This window comes from Scyliorhinus canicula, chromosome 17 (genome assembly GCF_902713615.1).
Source record: "Scyliorhinus canicula chromosome 17, sScyCan1.1, whole genome shotgun sequence".
NCBI classification, from domain to species: Eukaryota; Metazoa; Chordata; class Chondrichthyes; order Carcharhiniformes; family Scyliorhinidae; genus Scyliorhinus; species Scyliorhinus canicula.
The window spans coordinates 91,290,178-91,310,591 of NC_052162.1; the positions used below are offsets into that span (position 1 = coordinate 91,290,178).

Consider the following 20,414-nt stretch of genomic DNA (forward strand, 5'->3'; position numbering starts at 1 on the left):
GGAGCTCCTTAAGGCTCCTTCAGCAGCACCTTCCAAACCCAGGGCCACCCAGGACAAAGGCTGCAGATGGATGGGAAGTTGGAAGTTCCCCTCCAAGCCATTCACCATCCTGACTTGGAAATATATTTCTGTTCCTTCACTGTCGCTGGGTTAAAATCCTGGAACTACCTCCCTAACAACACTGTGGGGGGCACCTACAGAGGTTCAAGGAGACAGCTCACCACCAACTTGTCAATGGCAATTAAGGATGGGTAATAAGTGCTGGCCTAGCCAGCGAAGTTCACAGCCTTTAAAAAAAGCTACAGGTTCGCTTGCTGTTCTCTTTAAAAATGTCACTCTTGTCAAACCTGTAGAAGCAGAATAACTGCAATTTGAGACTGAGTGATGAGAAACTAATGCAAGTAAACTGTGCTAAAAACAGGTAGTATGGAAATTGACAAATGAACAGCAGAATTATTTAGGGAACTTGGATATCACCAGTAGCTGAATATTCAGACTTACAACACTTTTAGCAGTCTCGGAAACTCATTCCTGACTGGAGGAATTATTAAATGGTGAGAATCCAAACTAACTAGAGACTGGGAGCAGCTTGTTGACCTTTGTCCGCCTTAAGACTTACATCCAACCTCGAGTGGAAGAATCATACCATCGTCCAAAAAATGGACCAGAGCAAATTGGCTCTATTTGGGTTTTCACAGAAAGGCTATCAAACCCATCTTTCAGAAAAAATGGTGAGTAATTTTGTCAAAATGTGACAGCAAACTCCTGTACAACTCTGAGAGATGCTGATGATTTGGGGATTTTGGTTGTTGTGAATTGCAGAGTCTCTCTGTGGGGTTCAGGGTGTTTCCAACTGATTGCTGTAAAATGGAGATCAGCACACTGGGCTGGGTTTCTCGGAGGGGGTGGGGTTTGTGGTGAGGGTTTGTGGGATAGAAACCGAATGATCCACTTGCTGCTGTCCTCACCATCTCTGCTCAGCGGGCAGGTCTTTTCTACTGCCCACGTGAAACTGATGCAAAAGACTCTTAAATTCTTAAACGTCTCCTGGTCCGACGGCCGAAAAATGCTGGTTCATTATCTTGTCAATTAGTCATTTCAAAATGGTGGATGGGCGGCTAATTTTGGCACCTGCTTTGTAATTCTGATGACACCAGGTTAAAGTCCAACAGGTTTATTTCAAACACTTGCTTTCGGAGCACTGCTCCTTCCTCAGTGCTCCGAAAGCTAGTGATTTGAAACAAACCTGTTGGACTTTAACCTGGTGTTGTTAGACTTCTTACTGTGCTCGCCCCAGTCCAACGCCGGCAACTCCACATTGTAATTTTGATGTCTGGGGTAATGCCAACATAAAGGCGCCACGCCTAATTTTTTGACAGCACAGGGGGAGGGTGTGATGGGAACATGCCCTATTTAGCAATGTGAAACCAGCCTAACAGCACTGGGTGACGGCTGCACTCTTTGTTAGAGTTCTAGTCTGAGAAAGTCTAATTTCTGAGTTGTTCGTTTCCTCTCTTCCCCCCCCCCCCTCCCCCCAGTCTGTCACCAATGAAGATGTGGTTGAAAATGACGTCAATGTGGAACGAGGTAACTGGTCGTCGAATGCTGACTACTTGCTCTCGGTGATCGGCTGTGTTGTGGGTCTGGGCATCATCTGGAGTTTCCCTTACGTGGCTTACAAAAATGGAGGAGGTAATGTAGAATAATGTAGAATATTCTTGGAATATTCCTTTGGGCAGTATGCCAACCTTGGACCTGTTGCAGTGTGGAAAGCTGTGCCAATGTTACAACGTCCGTATTTATTCTGCAGCACACGTTTGACAACCAATTAAATGAGTAGCAGCGTTTAATTCACATTAATATACTAGTTATATATTCCTCTTGTAGCTGTGAGGAAAAAGCTGTTCCTATGTCTGGATGTGCGGGTTTTCATACTTCTGTACCTTCTGCCTGATGGAAGGGTCTGAAAGAAGGTAATGCCTGGGTGGGAGGGGTCTCTGATACCATCTCCACTTCAGAGAGATTAATGCAGACGGGAGTGCGTGGCATGCTACGCTTCCTGAAGTCATGGGCATAGTTGTAAATCATTTGTTAATCATTTATAGATAACATTACGTTCTGTAAAGGAATTCCAACTATTTTTTTACATTATAAATTTAGAGTATCCAATTATTAGTTTTCCAATTAAGGGGCAATTTAGTGTGGCCAATCCACATACCCTGCACATCTTTTGTAGGTGAGACAAACGCAAACACGGAGGGAAAGTACAAACTCCACACAGACAGTGACCTGGGGCCGGGATCGAACCCGGGTCCTCGGCATCGTGAGGCAGCATTGCTAACCATAGTGCCACCATGCCGCCCTATTCCCACAAATATACCACTGTATATGGTCCCTTGTTATGAACTGTGTCCTTGTCATTTTGAAATGAAAATCTGATTACCGCTCAAGATCAAGGCAGGATTCTCATTCCTAGGTTTCTTCCTGGTTTATGACTGTGGTTCATTGTCCAGTGTGCAGCTTATTAATTCTTGACAATAGTCTTGGAGCGGTAAAAAGTTTGACGACCTTTGTGTCCTCCTCAAGTTTTAAATTCGATCCCTGGGCAAGTGGAAGGAACATTGTTCATCATCGTCCAAAAAATGGAGCAAAGACAAATGCCTCTATCTGAGTTCCCACAGAATCACTGTCCAACACACCCTCCAGACAAGACGGCGAGTATTTTATTGTGCTGATGATTTGGGGATTTTGGTTGCTGTGAATTGCAAAGTTTCTCAGTGAAGTTCAAGGTGTTTTCAAACTACCAACCAAATGTTATTAAATGGAGAACAACAAAGTGTTTCTGTAGCGGGCCAAAACTGTACTTTTGCTTAAGTTCCTGCCTTAGAAAGTCTAATTTCTGAATTGGCCATTTCCTCTCCCCCCCCCCCCCCCCCCCGCCCTTCCCCCCTCAGGCTGTCACCAGTGAAGATGTGGGTAAAAGTGATGAGAAGGTGGAGCGGGGTAACTGGTCGTCGAAGACTGACTACTTGCTCTCGATGATTGGCTGTGCTGTGGGTCTGGGCAACGTCTGGAGATTCCCTTATCTGACTTACAAAAATGGTGGAGGTAATGTAAAAAAATCTGAAATACAAGAGAGAGAAAGAGAAAAGTTAAGGGGAACAAATTATAAAGAATCTTAAATTCACTGGAAAAGGAAACTTCTTGCACAAGGTAACTAATACAAAATTAAACAACACTGATATAAAGAATGATGAAGTCAATCTCACACCTTTGAACTATTTATACAATTTGTCTTGGGATGTGGGTGATGTGTCAATGTGATAGTTGAGAACTGTAGGCAAGAATGAGATCCATCAATGATATTTTAAAATAAATATGAATGGACCTTGACAGTTGAGTTAAATTGCTGATTTATTAATTTTGAATATCTTTTAAAGTGATATTGTTTAAATCTCATGAACCGTCCGCATCAGTCACGTTTACTGCCCAATATCTGAAACACTCAGTTTTTCGCCACAGGCTATGGGGTCAGGTTTGGAGGTTGGGTTCAAACCTGCTCATTTTTGGTGCACTTCACACGCAATGGAAAACCAACAACAAATGTGTAAAAATACTATAACACCATTGCAAAAAGAGAGAGAAAAAATGTTGATTCAGTTAGTGAATGAAATTCACAAAATGGGAATTTCTTTACAATTTCATTCAGTTACTGAACATCCCGCATTGGAGCTAAGCACCTCTCATACACTAATGAATAATCACACCATAAAATCCCATCGGAATGAAGATAAATGGATTCTTTGTATCGCGACGTGTGGAAATAAAGATATTTCTGGACAAACAAGACTGACAGATTCAGATAAACAGAGAGACAGATAAACTTGTTTTCGTAGCGATCAGAGATACTTTTAACTCAATTTCCCTGGGAGGAACAATAATGTTCAGTTTGAAAACTTGTTAATTCCACTAGTTGTCACGATCCACACTAATGTCCTTTACTATATTTTCCAGGTGCGTTTCTCATTCCCTACACACTCATGCTGGCACTGGTTGGGATGCCAATGTTTTTCTTGGAATCTTCCTTTGGTCAATTTGCCAGCCTCGGACCTGTGGCAGTTTGGAAAGCCGTGCCAATGTTCCAAGGTTAGCGATTGTTCAGCAAAGGTGTTTGGCAGTAGTTTAAATGGGTAATAGCGTTCAAATCATAACCTGCTGGTTTTATTTTTGTCATGAAACAAGGATTTAAGGTAGATGTGCTGAAGTACTGATCGACTATATATTTTGCAATATCGTAGATGCACTGGTAATGATCTTCCAAGAATCCTTAAAATCTGGAAAAGTACCTGAGGATTGGAAAACTGTCAATGAAACACCTTCATTCAAGAAGGGCGGGAGACAAAAACATGTAACTATAGGCCAGTTAGCATTACATTAAGAAAATATTTGTGTCCATTAGTCCATTATAAATGAAGTGATAGAGGAGCATTTAGAAATGTAATATAATCAAGCAGAATAAGTGTGGCTTCATGAAGGGGAAATCGTGCCTTCCAAATTGATTAGAATTCTTTGAGGTGGTAACGAGGTGGATAGATAAAAGGGGAATCAGTGGAGGGGAACCAGTGGATGTAACATATTTGGATTTCCAAAAAGCGTTCAGTAAGGTACCGCACAATAGCCTGCTTAATAAGATAAGAACCCATGGTGTTGAAGATGGTATATTAGCACGGATGGAGGGTTGGCTAACTAACAGAAGGCAGAGAGTTGGGATAAGAGGGACATTTTCAGAATGGCAACCTGTAACTAGTCGAGTGCCGCAGGGATCAGTGCTGGGACCACAATTATTCACAATATATATTAATGACCTGGACAAGGGAAGTGGATGTATTATTGCCAAGTTTGCAGATGACACAAAAATAGATGGGGAGGCAAGTAGTGATGATGGCACAAAGAGAAATATAGATAGGTTCAGTGAGTGAGCAAAACCCTGGTGAGCTGGAGACCATGTTGGACACCGTGGAGGAGAGGTGGGCTACCAGGTACCCCGTGGTGGGAAGGAGGCTGCCATCCATGCGGTACACCAGGGCTGGGCACGAGAGCACCGTGGGCCCTGCCACCAGGACCGGACAGCAGTGCCACAAAAAGCTGCACGGCCTCCTCAGGGCGACCAGGGTAAGTAAGTAATGGACAGCGACAAGAGCCCCCAAACCACAGCCCGAGACACCGCAGAGCTCCAGTCTGGGGTTGACACTGACTTCCCATCACAGCCTGTCTCCAACACCCTCCATCATCCTAGGTGCACTAACCTGAGTTGGTCATGTTAGCAAAGAGGCTCCTGGGGCACTACCTGTTGTGCACCACCATGTGCTGTGGTACATCAGGTGGAGGTAGGAATGCCCGAGGTGGCAGACGGTCGGAGGGCAGCTCGACCCCATGTACTAGTTGCCATCCAGACAGGTCTCGGACTACTGAAAAGTGCAGTCCCATCGATAGTGGTGATGCCAGGGTCTACATGAGGGGATATCCATGACTATCCAATGTCTGCAGATGCAGTTGGAGGAGTCCAACTGCCTGAAGGGCAGGAGGCAGTGCTGACCATGCCTGCTACCCAGGCCAACACCACACGGGTGGCATCTGCAGTGGTTGTCTTTGGTGCAAAGTTATCAGCTATGGATCAGTTCCCAAGGCCTGGAGCACTCTGTGTGGGCAGTGGTCAAGTCACAGGACAGAGCTGACCTGTCACAGGAGATTGCAGCGGCGCTCCAGAGCGAAACCCAGTCACGGCGGGTCATGGCAGAGAGCATCTGCGGCTTTGCCCAGGCGCAGGCCGACCTGAGCCAGTCACAGAGGCAGGTGGCACAGTCACTGGGTGATGTGGCACAGACCCGGTGGGAGGTGGTCCAGTCTCAGATGGACCTGGCACAGTCACTGGGTGATGATGCACAGTCCAGAGGCAGGTGGCGCATCCCCTCTGCTCCTTGGCCGTGAGCATGGTTGAGATGGGGGTGGGGCCTCCAGGACTGGCAGTGCCAGATAATGGGGGAGCTTCACGGGTTAGCTCCACTTGCATCCACTTCCTAAGGAATATCCCGGGGGCATCGGGCACCCTGAGGGGGGAGGAGGCAGGGGAGGTGCCAGAACACCACATGCCTCAGTGCACCCCCCCCCCCCCCCCCCTGCCCTCTATCCCTGGTGCATCTGATGGGCAGCAGGCAGAACATGCTGGACTACGCCACCTGGGACAGCAGAGTGGCAGAGTGACTGCCAGGTCCATCCAGGCCTGGTCGCTGCAGAGACCAGCCGTCAAAGGGTCCCATGTAACAGGGTGGGAACCGCAGCAGACTGCCTCCACTCCTGATGTACCATTTGGGGATTCAACGATGGGTAGCATTAGGGCCCATAAGGCCAGAAAGGTGGACACCAGTTCAGTTGGCACCGGTGCAGCATACAGTATAGAGTCAGGGGCTAGGGCACAGATCTGTACATATATGTTCACCGCTTCACAATAAACACCTGTTAAGATCATTGTAACTTGCCTCGGTGTTCTGTCAGAAGGGTGTGAGGGATGGGCTTCGAATGGGCAGACAATGTGGAGCAGCAGAGCTCATGATGAGTCATCATCATCCCCATCCCATGCACCAGACCCAGTGTTACTGCCAACCCAGGGCCTACACCCCGGAGGGGATTGCAAGGGTGGGGGAGGAGGGGTGGTGACACAGGGGGGTTGGTCATGGGAGGGGTTGGTCGGACGGGGGCAGATGTAGGGGTGGGGTGGGGTGTCCGTGCCGCTGGCTAAGCCTCCAAGTCGATGAACCTGGGGCGCTCAGGGCATCCTGTTCACACAAGCCCAGGCGCACAGGTTGTGCGGCCTCCTGTGCCTGCCCGGGCCCAATGTCCTGCCCATCCTCTCCCTTCCTGCACCCCCATGTCAGGCATGACCTGGCCTTCGTCACCGTCCTCCAGCACATAGCACCTCTGCCGCACGATGTTGTGAAGAATGCAGCTGGCCACCATGATGTGGAAGACTTTCCCAGCACTATTCTACAAAGAAAAGTACAGCACAGGAACAGGCCCTTCGGCCCTCCAAGCCCGTGCTGACATTGCTGCCCGTTTAACTAAAATCTTCTGCACTTCCTGGGTCCGTATCCCTCTATTCCCATCCTATTCATGTATTTGTCAAGGTGCCCCTTAAACATCACTATCGTCTCTACTTCCACCACCTCCTCCGGCAGCGAGTTCCAGGCACCCGCTACCGTCTGTGTAAAAAACTTGCCTTGTACATCTCCTCTAAACCTTGCCCCTTGCACCTTAAACCTTTGCCCCCAAGTAATTGACCCCTCTACCTGGGGAAAAGGCTCTGACTATCAGGTCGCCCCTCAACCTCCGTTGTTCCAGTGAGAACAAACCAAGTTTATTCAACTGCTCCTCATAGCTAATGCCATCCATACCCGGCAACATCCTGGTAAATCTCTTCTGTACCCTCTCTAAAGCCTCCACATCCTTGTGGTAGTGTGGCGACCAGAATTGAACACTATACTCCAGTGTGGCCGAACAAAGGTTCTATACAACTGCAACACGACTTGCCAATTCTTATACTGAATGCCCCGGCCAATGAAGGCAATCATGCCGTATGCCTTCTTGATTACCTTCTCCACCTGTGTTGCCCCTTTCAGTGACCTGTGGACCTGTACACCTAGATCCCTCTGGCTTTCAATGCTCTTGAGGGTTCTACCATTCACTGTATATTCCCTACCTCCATTAGACCTTACAAAATGCATTACTTCACATTTGTCCGGATTCAAAGGCCTTACTGAAGTCCATATAGACAACGTCCACTGCCCTATCTGCATCAATCATCTTTGTGACCTCTTCGAAAAACTCTATCAAGTTAGTGAGACACGACGTCCCCTTCACAAAACCACGCTGCCTCTCACTAATACGTCTATTTGCTTCCAAATGGGAGTAGATCCTGTCTCGAAGAATTCTCTCCAGTAATTTCCCTACCACTGACGTAAGGCTCACCGGCCTGTAGTTCCCTGGGTTATCCTTGCTACCATTCTTAAACAAAGGAACAACATTGGATATTCTCCAGTCCTCCGGGTCATCACCTGAAGACAGTGAAGATCCAATGATTTCTGTCTAGGCCTCAGCAATTTCCTCTCGAGCCTCCTTCAGTATTCTGGGGTAGATCCCATCCGGCCCATCCTACCTTAAGATTTTTCAAGACGCCCAACACCTCGTCTTTTTGGATCTCAATGTGACCCAGGCTATCTACACACCCTTCTCCAGACTCAACATCCACCAATTCCTTCTCTTTGGTGAATACTGATGCAAAGTATTCATTTAGTACCTCGCCCATTTTCTCTGGCTCCACACATAGATTCCCTTGCCTATCCTTCAGTGGGCCAACCCTTTCCCTGGCTACCCTCTTGCTTTTTATGTACGTGTAAAAAGCCTTGGGATTTTCCTTAACCCTATTTGCCAATGACTTTTCGTGACCTCTTCTAGCCCTCCTGACTCCTTGCTTAAGTTCCTTCCTACATTCCCTATATTCCACAGAGGCTTTGTCTGTTCCCAGCCTTCTAGCCCTGACAAATGCCTCTTTTTTCTTTTTGACGAGGCCTACAATATCTCTCGTTATCCAAGGTTCCCATAATTTGCAGTTTTTATCCTTCTTCCACACAGGAACATGCCGGTCCTGAATTCCTTTCAACTGACATTTGAAAGCCTCCCACAGGTCAGATGTTGATTTACCCTCAAGCATCCTCCCCCAGGGCAGCACGGTGGCCTAGTGGTTAGCACAACTGCCTCAAGGCGCTGAGGTCCCAGGTTCGATCCCGGCTCTGGATCACTGTCCGTGTGGAGTTTGCACATTCTCCCTGTGTCTGCGTGGGTTTCGCCCCCACAACCCAAAAATGTGCAGAGTAGGTGGATTGGCCACGCTAAATTACCCCTTAATAGAAAAAATAATTGGGTAATCGAAATTTATTAAAAAAAACATCCTCCCCCAATCTAGGTTCTTCAGTTCCCGCCTAATATTGTTATAATTAGCCTTCCCCCAATTTAGCACATTCATCCTAGGACCACTCTTATCCTTGTCCACCAGCACTTTAAAACTTACTGAATTGTGGTCACTGTTCCCGAAATGCTCCCCTTCTGAAACTTCGACCATCTGGCCTGGCTCATTCCCCAATACCAGGTCCAGTACAGCCCCTTCCCTAGTTGGACTGTCTACATATTGTTCTAAGAAGCCCTCCTGGATGCTCCTTACAAACTCTGTCCCGTCCAGGCCCCTAGCACTAAGTGAGTCCCAGTCAATATTGGGGAAGTTGAAGTCTCTCATCACAACAACCCTGTTATTTTTACTCATTTCCAACATCTGTCTACCTATCTGCTTCTCTATCCCTTGCTGGCTGTTGGGATGGCCTGTAGTAAACCCCCAACATTGTCATTGCACCCTTGTATTCCTATTCTCTACCCATATAGCCTCACTGCCCTCTGAGGTGTCCTCCCGTAGTACAGCTGTGATATTCTCCCTAACCAGTAGCGCAACTCCGCCACCCCTTTTACATCCCCCTCTATCCCACCTGAAACATCTAAAACCTGGAACGTTTAGCTGCCAATCCTATCCTCCCCTCAACCATATCTCTGTAATGGCAACAACATCATAGTTCCAAGCACTAATCCAGGCTCTATGTTCATCTGCCTTACCCGTAATAATTCTTGCATTAAAACATATGCACGTCAGGCCACCAGACCCGCTGTTTTCAGCTACATCTCTATGTCATCTCTTCCTCAGAGCTATACTGGCCCTATTCCCTAGTTCTCCCTCAATGCTTTTACCTTCTGACCTTTTGTTCCGGTTCCCAACCCCCTGCCATACTAGTTTAAACCCTCCCGTGTGACACAAGCAAACCTCGCTGCCAGGATATTTATGCCTCTCCAGTTTAGGTGCAACCCGTCCTTCTTACACAGGTCACACCTGTCCCGGAAGAGCTCCCAGTGGTCCAGATAACGGAAACCCTCCCTCCTACACCAGCTGTTTAGCCACGTGTTTAGCTACTCCAGCTTCCTATTGCTAGCCTCACTGGCACGTAGCATGGCGAGTAATTACAACCCTAGAGGTCCTGTCTTTTAACTTTCTGCCTAGCTCCCTAAACTCCTGCTGCAGGACCTCATGCCCCTTCCTGCCTATGTCGTTAGTACTAATATGTACAACAACCTCTGCTTGTTTGCCCTCCCCCTACAGGATGCCCGCTACCCATTCGGAGACATCCTGGACCCTGGCACAAGGGAGGCAACATACCATCCTGGAGTCTCTTTCATGTCCACAGAAGCGCTTATCTGTGCCCCTGACTATAGAGTCCCCATGACTATTGCTCTTTTGCGCTTTGACGCTCCCTGCTGACCATCAGAGCAAGCCGTGGTGCCACTGCTCTGGCTGCTGCTGTTTTCCCCTGATAGGCTATTGCCACCGACAGTATCCAGAGGGGGTCAACCACAGGGGTTTCCTGCACTGACTGCCTGTCCCTTCTGGTGGTCACCCATTTCTCTGCCTACACCTTTGGTGTGACCACATTTATATAACTGCTATATATGATGCTTTCCGCCACCTACATGTGGTCTGTGAGGAGCTCTAGTTGGTTGTACTTTCTGCAGATGAAGCCATCCGGGATGCGGGAAGCCTCCTGGACCTGCCACATCTCACAGTCAGAGCACTGCTTCATTTTTAAATTTAGTGTAGATTCAAAACCAACCAATCAGGTCACTGCTTTACTGTGATGTCACTTCAGTCCCGTTCTCCCCCCCCCCCCCCCACCCCCACACAATTTGAAAAGGTAATAAAAATAAAAATGAATAAAAATCACTTACCTTCCCAGGTTCTCAGATGCTCTCTGGTTCTCTCCCTGCAGATTAAAAGTTATAGGCCAGAAGAAAGAGAGAGAACAAAACAGTAGGGAAAAGCACCTTCTCCCACTCTGCACCGAATTACCTCACTGCACCAAATTACCAAGTTCCAAATTCCCACTCTGGATGTGTCTCCTTCACTTGCGCAAAGGGGCCCTCGAGAGTGGTCCAGGCACCTGAATCGCATCTTCAGAATATCTTCTGTGAGCGTAGTGCATCTGTGGAATGGTTTATCCTAGAGGGCTATAGATGCTGAGTCATTAAGTATGTTCAAAGCTGAGGGAGCAGATTTTTAATTAGGAAGAGAATCAAGAGTTATGGGTATAAAACAGGAAAGTGGAGTTGAGGATTATTATTTCAGATTAACCGTTACCTCATTGAATGTCTCAGCAGAACCGATGGGCCGAATACCCTACTTCTGCTCCTATGCCGTACAGAAAAAAATACAATTGATTTGTCTGACCAGCAGAATCAGTTTAATTTAAAAACCAAAATTCCCAATCTAAAGTCCTTTTTTGTTTTATTTTAAGGTGTGGGGATCACCATGGTCATTCTGATTACAATTGTCAACATTTCCTACAATAGCATGATTGGTTACAGCCTGTATTACTTGTTCGCCTCCTTCCAATCCCCCCTGCCGTGGGCAGACTGCTTCAGTTGGTGGGGCGCAGATGAAACATGCAGCAGGACTCCCAAAGGTACTGTCTGAATGTCTATTGGGTAAAGTATCGAGACCGACTGTTTATTCTTCATTCTGTCAGACTGAATGTGAGGGGAAAATGGACAGTAGTTTCAGTGACCATCTTCATTGTGATCACACAGCAGAGATACTGGGATAGAAATCAGCTGAAGTAAGCATGGGCAACACGATAGCACAGTGGTTCGCACTGTTGTTTCAGAGCGCCAAGGTCCCAGGTTCATTACCCAGCTTGGGTCACTGTCTGTGTGGAGTCTATACATTCTCCCTGTATCTGCCTGGGTTTCCTCCGGGTGCTCCGGTTTCCTCCCACAAGTCCTGAAAGACGTGCTGTCAGGTAATTTGGAAATTCTGAATTCTCCCTCTGTGTACCCGACAAGGCGCCGGAATGTGGTGACTAGGGGCTTGTCACAGTAATTTCATTGCAGTGTTAATCATAGAATCTACAGTGCAGAAGGAGGCCATTCGGCCCATCGAGTCTGCACCGGCTCTTGGAAAGAGCATCACACCCAAGGTTAACACCTCCAGCCTATCCCCATAACCCAGTAACCCCACCCAACACTAATTTTGGACACTAAGGGCAATTTATCATGGCCAATCCACCTAACCTGCACATCTTTGGACTGTGGGAGGAAACCGGAGCACCCGAAGGGAACCCACGGGGAGGATGTGCAGACTCCGCACTGATAGTGACCCAAGCCGGAATCGAACCTGGGACCCTGGAGCTGTGAAGCAATTGTGCTATCCACAATGCTACCGTGCTGTCCACTTGTGACCTACTTGTGACAATAAATATTATTATTATAATAATGTCACCATGTCATCGTGATTGCAGGATAATCAGTAATGAATAAAAAATGAACAGTGGAATAAAATTAAAGAAAATATTTGAACTTCCATGACTTGTTCATGGAAAAATGAGTTTCTTTCTTCTTTGCCACTCAGAGGTTCATCGTCTTCTTTCAATTAGATTTATTTCTGTCTAGTGTTTGACGTCTGTGTGTCTGTATGTTTGGCTGTCTGTCTGTCTCTCTCTCTCTCTCTATTTTTGCATGTCCCACATTAACTCTCTTGTCTCTGTATCTCTGTGCTTGCCCAGGAATCTTTTTCTCAATTTTTCTCCTCATCTGAGTTTTTCCCTAAATCTCTCCCATCTTTTTTATTCTGTCAGCTTCGCTCAATCTCTCCCTTCTGACTGATTTTACTTCAAAGTTTTATTCCTTTTCCTTTTTTCTCATCCTTCCATAATGAATCGCTGTTCCACTCAAGATTCCAAACAATTATTTCTAAAGATATTGAAGGTTAATTCTGTTTGAATTGATCCGAGCAAGTTTAAAAATTATGGGTCACTATGAAACTCCTGAAAGAGATGAAAAGTGCTTTGATTTTTGGATCCCAACAATATCTGTACATATGTGAGTGAATCTGGGTTCCACTTCTACCGCTAAGCGATAGGAACCCCAGTAGAAACCCATCAAAACATTATAAAAATTAACACCACTGTAAAAATGTAAATTAGTATCCGGCGATGCCACATCCCATTAATAAATAAAATGAAAAAAAAAACAGACCAGCCATTGCTCCATCGGCTGACCAACTTTCCATTGTCCTATAACATGACCCCCATGCTGCCACGGGAGTCACACTGGCTGAATTGCTTCCGGGTCATTGCCTCAGAACCTGTTTGGACGTGATTTTTTTTTCAAATTTTGCGGGCAGGGTGGAGGCACATCCGGCCTCCCAGAAACAAGTTAGGACTGAGATTTTATTGTTAAAACTCACTCAGGTAAAAGTGTAAGACTTATTAAAAAGGTAAAAACACATTCCGACGTTCCTCTGGTGGTCTTGAAATTCCAGTCGTGTTACAGCTGCTGTGAGCTGAATGTGTTTCTGGAGACAGTCTCATTTAAACTGTAATCCATCGCTTTCTAAAGTGAATGCTCTGATATCCGAAGATGCAACAGAGATAAGGGCCGAGATTCTTCCCCAACCGCCAAAGAAGGCGCGAACCACTCCGGCATCGGGCCGCCTGGAAGGTGCGGAGTCCTCCACACTTCCGGGGGCTAGGCCGGCACTGGAGGGGTTGGTGCCGCACCAACCGGTGCTGAAGGGCCTCCGTCGGCCGCCACGAGGTGGCGCAAGCGGGATCCCTGCACATGCTCAGGGGGTTTCTTCTCCGCGCCAGTCATCGCAGAGCTTTACAGAGGCCGGCATGGGGGGAAAGAGTGCCCCCACTGCACTGGCCCGTCCACAGATCGGCACTGCCCCCCCCCCCCCGCCCCCCCCCCCCCAGGTGCCGGATCCCCCCGCTCCCCCCGAGGACTCCGCCGGCCGCCCTCAGAGCCAGGTCCCGCCGGTATCGAGCTTGTGCATTTCATGCCGGTGGGACAGGCCGAAAAGGGGCGGCCGCACGTCCCATCGGGGCCCGGAGAATCGCTGGGGGGGGGGGGGGGGGGGGGGTCACTGCCAACAGCCCCCAATCGGCGCAACGTGATTCCCGCACCCGCCAAAAAACTGGTGCCGGAGAATTCGGCAGCCGGCGTCGGAGCACCCCAACGTTTCTCCGACCCGGCGGGGGTTTGGAGAATCCCGCCCAATGTCCCAAGCCTGATATTAGCAGAGTGGCAAAGAGAGAGAAATGGCATGATATTCTGAAGCCGTCTTCCTGATGTTATCGTGCATTCTGCAGACTACTTCAGTACCATATAGATTATCGTATAGTCATAGATTTTCACAAGTGTGACAGCTGGCTATTGGCACACAATGGAGGACAATTCATATTAAATAAAGGAGCTTCAATCTCCCATCAAGACGCCATCGAAACAGATAGGGGAGCCTTAGCACCCTTCTTGCACAATGAGATTCACGAGTCTTTCTTTGTTCCTGGCTGTTTCTGGAGCCAAGAAGTCAAGTGGCCTATTGTCTATCGCCAGTAACTTTCAACCTTGATGGTGTCTTAACCCAGAGATGCGTTGGGAAATCAGGGTGCGCTGTGTGGGAGGTGGGGTATTTGGGGGGGGGGGGGACCAGAAGGGCCCACCTCATCACCAGGTGATCCTGCAAGACACAAGATAAGATGCATGATTTGACCGAGGGTTGGGGTGGTGCTGGTGGAGGGGCAGGGTGGGGAGGTTCGGTGTGTGGGAAGTGGTGGCTGTGGAGAGCAGTGTGGAGGTGGCACTGTGTGGGGGGGGGGGGGACACACCATTTTCCTTTGGAATTGGTTGTGTTCCATGTGCTAATGGTGCCGGTGCTAACCCATTAATGGTTGATGAATCGCTCTGGTAACGCCACCAATTTCGCTGTCGTAGAACACCACTGATCCAGTCCCGACGTCAACACGTAGTTTCTGGCAGGGAGCATTTTGCCAAGTGCCTTTGCAGTTTTAGCTGGGTTTTTTTTCTTTTATAAACAATCCAAGGCCATACACCAGCTGATGAAAGTAACAATTATTATTCCGCATTACACAAGCCACATTATGTGACAGCCCCTCCTGCCCTCCCCAACTTCCAGATGCTGAGTCCCTCAATTAGGCGCTGCATGCCATCGAATGAAGTATGCTCCACCCCCCCAACCCATCTTCCAAACCCGCGACCACTATAATCTAGAAAGACAAGACCAGCTGATACTTGGGAACATCACCACCAAGAAGTTCCCCTCCAAGTTGCTCACTATCCTGACTTGGAAATATATCCTTGTTCCTTCACTGCTGCTGGGTCAAAATCCGAGTATTCCCTCCCTGATAGCACTGTGGGTGTACCTAGCCCTCAGGAACTGCAGCAGTTCAAGAAGGAAGCTCACCGCCACCTTCTCAAGGACAATTATGGATGGGCAGCAAATGCTGGTCTAGGGGGGGTGAATGAAAAACAAATTATGGGCCTCAATTGGCAGTAGGCCAGAAAACTCAACCACAAGCTAGGGTCAGTTACTAATGGTGTACCGCAAGGATCTGTTTTGGGGCCACTGCTGTTTGTCATTTTTATAAATGACCTGGAAGAGGGTGTAGAAGGATGGGTTAGTAAATTTGCAGATGACACGAAGGTCAGTGGAGTTGTGGACAGTGCTGAAGGATGTTTTAGGATACAGAGGGACATAGATAAGCTGCAGAGCTGGGCTGAGAGGTGGCAGATGGAGTTTAATGCGGAAAAGTGTGAGGTGGTTCACTTTGGAAGGAGTAACAGGAATGCAGAGTACTGGGCTAATGGCAAGATTCTTGGTAGTGTAGATGAACAGAGAGATCTCGGCATCCAGGTACATAAATCCCTGAAAGTTGCCACCCAGGTTAATAGGGCTGTTAAGAAGGCATATGGTGTGCTAGCCTTTATCAGTAGGCGGATTGAGTTTCGGAGCCTCAAGGTCATGCTGCAGCTGTACATAACTCTGATGCGGCCGCACCTGGAGTACTGCGTGCAGTTCTGGTCACCACATTATAGGAAGGATGTGCAAGCTTTGGAAAGGGTTCAGAGGAGATTTACTAGGATGTTGCCTGGTATGGAGGGAAGGTCATACGAGGAAAGGCTCAGGGACTTGAGGTTGTTTTCGTTAGAGAGGAGAAGGCTGAGAGGTGACTTAATAGAGACATATAAGATGGTTAGAGGGTTAGATAGGGTGGACAGTGAGAGTCTTTTTCCTCGGATGGTGATGACCAACACGAGGGGACATAGTTTTAAATTGAGGGGTGGTAGATATAGGACAGATGTCAGAGGCAGTTTCTTTACACAGAGAGTAGTATGGGTGTGGAACGCCCTGCCTGCAACAGTAGTAGACTCGCCAACTTTAAGGGCATTTAAGTGGTCACTGGATAGACATATGGATGAAAATGGAATAGTGTAGGTCAGATAGGCTTCAGATGGTTTCACGGGTCGGCGAAACATCGAGGGCCGAAGGGCCCGTACTGCGCTGTAATGTTCTATGTTCTAAGCCTTCCCGCTCATGATTAAACTGGGATGGACGAGCCGGATTGCCCATTGGATTGGATTGGGTTTGTTTATTGTCACGTGTACCGAGGTACAGTGAAAAGTATTTTTCTGCGCGCAGCTCAGCAGATCATTAAGTACATGGGAAGAAAAGAAAATACATAATAGGGCAACACAACATATACAATGTAACTACATAAGTACTGGCATTGGATGAAGCATGCAGGGTGTAGTGTTAATGAGTTCAGTCCATAAGAGAGTCATTTAGGTGTCTGGTGACAGTGTGGAATAAGCTGTTTTTGATTCTGTTTGTGCGTGTTCTCAGACTTCTGTATCTCCTGCCCGATGGAAGAAGTTGGAAAAGTGAGTAAGCCGGGTGGGAGGGATCCTTGATTATGCTGCCCGCTTTCCCCAGGCAGCGGGAGGTGTAGATGGAGTCAATGGATGGGAGGCAGACTCGTGTGATGGACTGGGCGGTATTCACGACTCTCTGAAGTTTCTTGCATTCCTGGGCCGAGCAGTTGCCATACCAGGCTGTGATGCAGCCAGATAGGATGCTTTCTATGGTGCATCTGTAAAAGTTGGTAAGGGTTGATGTGGCCATGCCGAATTTCCTTAGTTTCCTGAGGAAGTAGAGGCGCTGTTGTGCTTTCTTGTTGGCAGCGTTGACGTGGGCGGACCAGGACAAATTCTAGGAATTTGAAATTGCTAACCATCTCCACCTCGGCCCCGTTGTTGCTGACAGGGGTGTGTACAGTACTTTGCTTCCTGAAGTCAATGACCAGCTCTTTAGTTTTGTTGCCATTGAGGGAGAAATTGTTGTCACTGTACCACTCCACTAGGTTCGCTATCTCCCTCCTGTATTCTGACTCGTCGTTATTCGAGATCCGGCCCACTATGGTTGTATCGTCAGCAAACTTGTAGATGGAGTTGGAACCAAGTTTTGCAACGCAGTCGTGTGTGTACAGGGAGTAGAGTAGGGGGCTAAGTACACAGCCTTGCGGGAGCCCGGTATTGAGGACTATTGTGGAGGAGGTGTTGGTGTTCATTCTTACTGATTGTGGTCTGTGGGTCAGAAAATCGAGGATCCAGTTGCAGAGTGTGGAGCCAAGTCCTAGGTTTTGGAGCTTTGACACCATCCTGCCTGTGGGCGGGATTTCCCGTCCCGCCACATCAGTTTCCTGGTGCGGCGTGCCCCCGCCGGCAGCGGGATGCTCCAAACCGCCAGCTGGCCAATGGGGTCTCCCATTGTGGGCAGCCCCACGCCATTGGGAAATCCCTGGGTGTGGGTACGCTGCCGACGCAATGGAGAATCCCGCCAGGGGAGAATTCAGCCCACCCTCCTGTATCTAAATTTACCACTGAAGACGGGAAATAATTCTGGTCTGTACCACTGTGTTCTGAACCATCTGTAACATGCCCCATGTAGTAAAGGAGTTTGGGCTGAGTGAAGTAGTGACCCTGATTACATCACGTGAATTAACAGCTTCATTCCCAGTGAAATGGAATTCTAAAACACATTCCCCATTTTCCAGATCCACTCTGCAATCTCACTCTGGATCATGGATATTTTGAAATGGTGAATACAACATGGCTGCATGTAAACAATGCAACTTGCCCAAATGGATCAGAAATCTACGTTCCTCACCAGGGCCCAAGTGAGCAATACTGGGAGTAAGTAAATGACTACAGAAAGCTGCACCTAGAACCTGCACGGCTGTACCAGCAGCTTCCTCTTGGGACAGTTCATTGGGGGAATGTCCTGTTTATTGAATGAAAAGCTGTTTGATTTAGATAGAGGTACTGTTTACACTATACACCTGTTACAAAATAACATCTTGGGCAAGTGACCACTTGGAAACGACAACTGTGGAAAACGTTTGATTTATTTCCTTAAATATTTACATTTTCTACTCCCCAAAGGGTCTCCCGGCACTGGCGGGGTCTCCCGCGCCCGGCCCACACTCCTGCTGCAGCTGGTGTAATGGCAGATCAATGGAGGACACGCATATTTATACAACTCCTAGTGGGCGGGGCCAGCCGGCAGGAGCTACTGGCGAACCTGTAGTACAGGTCCTACCTTACATCCCCCAATACAGTGGGTCACCACATTCACCCCCTGTTAAAAATTAGTCCGGCGGGGGTGGTGTGGAACTATACACAATGTTGCGAATTATGTACAGTGTCTTATAAAATGAGTGGGTAAGGACAAAAATGTCTACTTTGACGGTTCGGTGCCCGTCAGAGGTTCAGTCGATCCGGTGCTTTGACGATTCACTGGGAGCGCCGTAACTGTGGCGGCGATGTCGGTGCTGGCGGTGCTGGTGTCACCAACATTGGTGCTAGCTGTGCTGGTGCCGGCCTGTAGTCAGATGACCCCGGGGGCGTGCCGAAATCTTCTTTGTCCTCTTGCGTGGGCAGGGGAAGGAGGGATGGACTTGGTGGGGTTAATGTTGGTAGCGCCGGTAGCGGGAGGGTGGCACATGGGTGGGGAAGTGTGTTTGGCTGGAACCTGACAGTGCAAGGTCCCTGAGGGAGACAGTACCTTGGCGGCCATCAGGGAACTCCACGTAGGCATACTGGGGGTTGGCGTGGAGCAAGTGTAACCTGTCCACCAAGGGGTCCGCCTTGTGGAGTCGGATGTGCCTACGGAGCAGGACCGGTCCTGGAGCTGCGAGCCAAGTCGGGAGCGACACCCCGGATGTGGACTTCCTGGGGAAGGTTCATGGGGTGTGTTATTTGTGGCCGTGCACAGTAGTGACCGGATGGAGTGAAGTGCATCAGGGAGGACCTCCTGCCGGCGAGAGGCTGGGGGGTTCCTGGACCGTAGGGCCAGCTAGACGGCCCCCCAAACCGTCCTGTTCCCCCTCTCCACCTGCCCGTTTCCCCGGGGGTTGTAGCTGGTCGTCCTGCTAGAGGCGATACCCCTGCTGAGCAGGAACTGACGCAGCTCATCACTCATGAATGAGGATCCCCTGTCACTGTGGATGTAGGCGGGGAAACCGAACAGAGCGAAGATTGTGTTGAGGGCCTTGATGACGGTGGCAGACGTCATATCGGGGCATCGGATGGCGAGGGGAATCTGGAGTACTCATCGAACACACTGAGAATATATGTGTTGTGGTCGGTGGAGGGGAGGGGCCCTTTGAAATCCACGATGAGTCGTACAAAGGGGAGGGAAGCCTTCACCAGGCGCGCACGGCCCGGCCGGTAGAAGTGCGGCTTGCACCTGGCAGTCTCTGGTGACTGCCCGTAATTCCTCGACGGAGTAGGGCAGGTTGTGAGCCTTGACGAGGTGGTACAGTCACGTGACCCCCGGGTGACAAAAGCTGTCGTGCAGGGCCTGGAGTTGGTTTACTTGTGCGCTGGCACATGTACCTCGGGAGAGGGCGTCTGGGGGCTCGTTGAGTTTGCCGGGACGATACAACATCTCGTAATTATAGGTGGAGAGCTCGATTCTCCAACGCAAGATTTTATCATTTTTGATCTTGCCCCGCTGCGTTTTGTTGAACATGAAAGCTACCGACCGTTGGTCAGTGAGGAGAGTGAATCTCCTGCCGGCCAGGTAATGCCTCCAATGCCGCACAGCTTCAACGATGGCTTGGGCCTCTTTTTCGATGGATGAGTGCCGAATTTCAGAGGCATGAGGAGTGCGGGGAAAGAATGCCACAGGTCTGCCTGCCTGATTTAGAGTGGCGGCATGGGCAGCATCTGAAGCGTCGCTTTCTACTTGAAAGGGCAGTGTCTCGTCTATCAGTGCATACCGGCCTTGGCTATGTCTTCTCTGATACGGGCGAAGGCATGTTGTGCCTCGGCCGCGAGGGGAAATTGAGTGGACTGTATGAGTGGGTGGGCCTTGTCCGCATAGTTTGGGACTCATTGGGCGTAGTACG

General features: G+C 48.7%; 1 protein-coding gene across 2 annotated transcripts in view; it reads left to right on the forward strand.

Annotated features, from left to right (window-relative positions):
- Positions 1-659: 659 nt before the first annotated feature.
- LOC119951661 (sodium- and chloride-dependent neutral and basic amino acid transporter B(0+)-like) overlaps positions 660-20,414 on the forward strand; it is a 67,274-nt gene continuing 47,519 nt past the window's right edge. The window contains exons 1-5 of one of the 2 annotated variants that reach the window (XM_038774850.1): positions 660-731; positions 1,539-1,692; positions 4,015-4,146; positions 11,439-11,606; positions 18,057-18,195. In XM_038774850.1, coding sequence (XP_038630778.1) covers positions 660-731; positions 1,539-1,692; positions 4,015-4,146; positions 11,439-11,606; positions 18,057-18,195 — 665 coding nt within the window. Of the gene's footprint in view, positions 732-1,439; positions 1,693-2,954; positions 3,109-4,014; positions 4,147-11,438; positions 11,607-18,056; positions 18,196-20,414 lie in introns of those variants that run through there. The other variant, XM_038774851.1, reaches the window with a different exon arrangement.